Below are 4,557 nucleotides of genomic sequence, written 5' to 3'. Positions count from 1 at the left end.
GGGTTTAAACCTGCCACCTCTGGTATATGGGGCCAGCGCCCTACTCCTTTGAGCCATAGGCGCCACCCATTTTGTCACCCTTTGTAGAGTGCTGTGGTGTCACGGCTCATGGCAACCTCAAACCCTTGGGCTCAAGCAATCCTCTTGCCTCACCCTTCTAAGCATCTGGGACTACAGGTACCCACAACAACGCCCAACAAGTTATTTTTTTTTATTTATCTTGTTTAGAGATGGGGTCTGGCTCTTGCTCAGACCGCTCTTGAACTCCCGACCTCAAGCAACTCACCTGTCTCAGCCTCCCAGCGTGCTAGGATTACAGGCATGAGCCACCACGCCGGGCTTTTAATATCCTTAGAGTGTTCTTTGTGTGACTTAATATATTGTAATCAAGGGCAAATTTTCCACTTTTTGATTAAGTTCTGCTAGGATACATAACGCAGAGAGCCACTTTTGGAAACTACCTGGCCAGCTTTTTTATCATCCTGAAAGTGAAAGTTTGCTTTGGGGGTCTAAACATTGAATGTGTGCTCAGCCTTTGGCTGGCCTCGTGTCAGGATTCTCTGCAGCTTAGTCTGTGTGTATTCTGTGTGAAGTGAGTGCAACGTGGGGAGAGGGCATGCCGCAGATGCCAGAGGAGCTATGCAAGCTCGCTGAGGAGAGCATGCTTCACGCTTGTCAAGGGCTTCCTGATAGCAGACCTGGTGACACAGTAGCCTTTAGGCAGAGCTCCGCCGGATATGTAGGAAGTGCTGCTACAGGTTTTGTTGGGGGAATCTGAGCCATTTCTCTGTGGACAGCTGCACTTCAAAGTCTGTACGAGTCGCCCTTGAGTTTTGCATGGGCTGCCTGGGTGAGTATTTTCATTTTGATTTGTTTATAGTCTTGTTTTTCTTCCTTCTAAGTCATCATGGGTCTCTCTGGAAGTTTCGCAGGACTCCGTCGTTTTACACTGCCTGAAGTAGAACTCAAAGGATTCATCCTAATATACTTATAATTCAACTCTGCTTTTCTTTCTCTTTGCAGATTTTGTGGAAGTATAGTACTTTGTCATTATGAGATGTCGTCTCTCGGTGCCTCCTTTGTGCAAATTAAATTTGATGACTTGCAGTTTTTTGAAAACTGCGGTGGAGGAAGTTTTGGGAGTGTTTATCGAGCCAAATGGATATCACAGGACAAGGAGGTGGCTGTAAAGAAGCTACTCAAAATAGAGAAAGAGGTAAGGTCTTTCCCTGCTGTCAGAAATGGTCCTCATAAGCACTTATGTAAGCGTTTTCAGCCTGGAGTTGGAGGGTCACAGGGCTACCAGGGACCTAGCAAGCCCTTTGGAGCTGATCCAGGAGGCCATTTCCCAATTTCCATTCTGGGAGCCCCATAAATAGAAATTATTACAGTGTGTGCTTTACGGTTTAATTCTACTAGCGGTCATCTGAAGTGAGAGGATTTCTTTCCATGGCATCAAAGAGTGAATGTTCTCTGGGCTCTCCTGGAGGCGGAGGTGAGATTTCAGACCTCCTCTTCCTGGGGTTCAAGCTTTTCTCTTCCCTATGGCAGCCAAGAGGGGTCAGTAAAGAGTAACGTGTAGAGTTTTCATCCCCTTTCCGTTTTCTCTCCTTCAAGTTGTGGACTTAAGAAGTTGTCTTTGAAAAAATAAAAGATACTTTTTTCTATTGAAATAAGCAATACCAGCTTCTTAGACTTCACCTCTATTTAAGGCCAACAGTGATAGCCTTCATACAACAAAGAATTAATCTGTGTTAGCTGTCCTCCTGGTAAAAATCAGAAAAGGGTCTTGGCTTTCAGAGTCTGGGATTTATGCTAGTCCTAAATGAGCTCAGAGCCCAAGAATGACACAGCGTCGTCTCCACATTCAGTTTGATACCTTGAGAATAAAGCTAGTTGCAGAGCTGCCCCTCCGCAGGGGTCAGCTGCATTGATAACTTCAGTGGCTGTCCTCTGGAGCTTGCTTTGGTCATTTCTAGTTACGTCCTGTTTTGGCAAATTATTGTCCATTTCCATATCTTTTTAAAGTGAACTTTTCCATAATCTCCTGGAATGCTTTTCTTTTAATTAACTGCTGCCAGTGGACCATAGTAATTGATTAGAGAAGGAAACCACATGGCAACCCTGTGTGGGTTTCCTCCCATCAGTCCTGGGTGATTGTATGATCACCAGCTGTGTTTACCATTGGGGAAGCCAGTTCGGAAGAACTAAGATATTGCTGTTGGGCGGCACCTGGGGCTTAAAGAAGTAGGGCACCAGCTCCATATGCTGGAGGTGGTGGGTTCAAACCCGGTCTCGGCCTAAAACTGCAAAAAAAAAAAAAAAAGATATCGCTGCCTTGGGGGTATCAGTAGGCTTTGAAAAACATTAAAAAGCGAGAGCTTTTAAAGCCCAAATGTACACAAAACAGAAGGGTAGTAGGTTGAATTTGATCTTTTCCCTCCATTCTTGATCAACATAATTTTTTAATAGTACCTAAGTAATAAAACCATTTCTTTCTCTAGACCATTGGTTCTCAACCTTCCTAATGCCATGGCCCTTTAATACAGTTCCTGTGAGTCACGACCCACAGGTTGAGAACTGCTGCTCTAGACTGAACCTAGTTGTTTTAGCTAGTAAACTTGTTAAGTCCTTTATAGGCAAGCATTACTGTCCCTGTTTTATGGATTGGGAAATAGAGCTTTAAGAAATGTATTACTCTGCCTCGGGGAGGGGAAGGGAGGGCGCAAGTGACATCCAGAAGGGCCAGACTCCTGTTCTTTAGCTTTTAACTCTGAAACCTTGAATCAGCCAAGTAAGAAGAGAAAAGAAACCAGTTCTATCCATTTACAGTTAAAAAAGTTTATAAATATGCTAGTATTTTAAGCTTTAGGTTATGCAACATCAGTGCAGTGACTACATTCTTATATAACTGTCAGATGTGAGATAGACTACAAGATATGAGAGCGATATCAATAGGAAAACATTAATTGCAGCCCACTCCCTCTAATCCCTTCTATCCAAACATGATAACTTTTCTACTATTTTGAGAGAGCCAGGTAAATTACATAGGAAAGCACAGTGGGTGAAAGCAGGAATTGGAAACTGCCAAATCCTGCTTTTGTGTAGGTATTTAACCTGAATGAATACAGTTCAGTAATCGAATTGAGTGTAAGAGGATAACTCAAACTTGTAAGTAGGAAAAACAAAAACTCCACTTCAGCTTCACTAAGCATGGAGCTTAATCGGTGTATGTAAGTGATAGAGACATGGTAAATTATGCCAAGGCTTCCCCACTTCCCCACATGTAACTGAATCAGCATGAACCTAATATGTAAAAAGTTATGATGGGGGTTTGGCAGTTATTGGAAAGGAAATATGCATTTTGTGTGTAAATTATTGTACTTTATGAAATGTGTACTGGCTCACTGGACAGATGTTTTCTAAGTGGTAAGATAAAGATTATGATCTCTTTGGGATGTGCCTTTTGCTCAGTGGGTAGCGCGCTGGCCCTATATACTGAGGGTGGTAGGTTCAAACACAGCCCTGGCCAAATTACAACAAAAAATAGCCAGGCTTGTGGCGAGTGCCTGTAGTCCTGGCTACTCCGGAGGCTGAGGCAAGAAGAATTGCCTAAGCCCAGGAGTTGGAGGTTGCTGTGAGCTGTGACCCCACGGCACTCTATCAAGGGTAATAAAATGAAACTCTCTCTCTAATTAAAAAAAAGATAATGAGCTCTGTATTTTTTTCCAATTCATAGATCCAATCCTGTGTCACTTGGTTGTTTTTGGTCAATGGGTTTTAGAAGCTATGGAACATTTAATAAAATGTTTGCAGTTCTCCGTGTGACTCTTTAAGGGTGACTTGATATCTGCTAAATATATGTTGTATGTATTAGTGAAATAGGGAGAAAATGTATACCAATCTTTCTAACTTTGCTTATGTGAGAAAGGAAAGGAAGACTATTTACTTTCACTTTATTTGCAGACCTTTAGGTTAGTGAGTATGTATTCCTTTTCTATATTTCAGTGGGTATGTATTACTTTTCTGTTTTTTTGTTGTTTTTTTTTTTTTTTTAGAAAAAATGGCATTTACTTAAAATCTCAATAGGCAATTAAAACTTAATTTTTAAGAAACTTTTAAACCTAGAGAAAATTACAAGAATAGTACCATCAACCTATTGTATCCTTCCCCTAGACCAGCGGTTCTCAACCTCTGGGTCACGATCCCTCTGGGGGTCGAACAGTCCTTTCATGGGGGTCGCCTAAATACATCCTACATATCACATATTTACATTACGATTTATAACAGCAAAATTACAGTTATGGTAACGAAAATAATTTTATAGTTGGGGGTCACCACAACATGAGGAACTATATTAAAAGGTCGCAGCATTGGGAAGGTTGAAAACCACTGTCCTAGACTCACCCTTTAGTAGCAGTTTGCAAATGCTTTATCTCTGGTTGTTATTGATTTATACGCATTCATATTTAGTTACTTTTGCTAAACTGTGAGTGTAAATTACAGGTGCTATGTACCTTTATCCCTGAATGCTTCAGGAATTAAGAATACAACATA

The 4,557-nt window shown here is 41.6% G+C and overlaps 1 protein-coding gene across 2 annotated transcripts in view; it reads left to right on the top strand.

Annotated features, from left to right (window-relative positions):
* Window positions 1-4,557, top strand: part of MAP3K20 (mitogen-activated protein kinase kinase kinase 20) — a 191,356-nt gene that overhangs the window by 13,726 nt on the left and 173,073 nt on the right. Inside the window, exon 2 of one of the 2 annotated variants that reach the window (XM_003791511.3) lies at window positions 1,024-1,216. In XM_003791511.3, the coding sequence (XP_003791559.1) occupies window positions 1,058-1,216 (159 nt within the window). In that variant the 5' untranslated portion in view covers window positions 1,024-1,057. Of the gene's footprint in view, window positions 1-1,023; window positions 1,217-4,557 lie in introns of those variants that run through there. The other variant, XM_012806200.2, reaches the window with a different exon arrangement.

This window comes from Otolemur garnettii, unplaced genomic scaffold (assembly GCF_000181295.1).
Source record: "Otolemur garnettii isolate 467f Iridium unplaced genomic scaffold, OtoGar3 scaffold00048, whole genome shotgun sequence".
Taxonomy (NCBI): Eukaryota; Metazoa; Chordata; class Mammalia; order Primates; family Galagidae; genus Otolemur; species Otolemur garnettii.
This window is presented reverse-complemented; position numbering and strand designations above follow the sequence as displayed.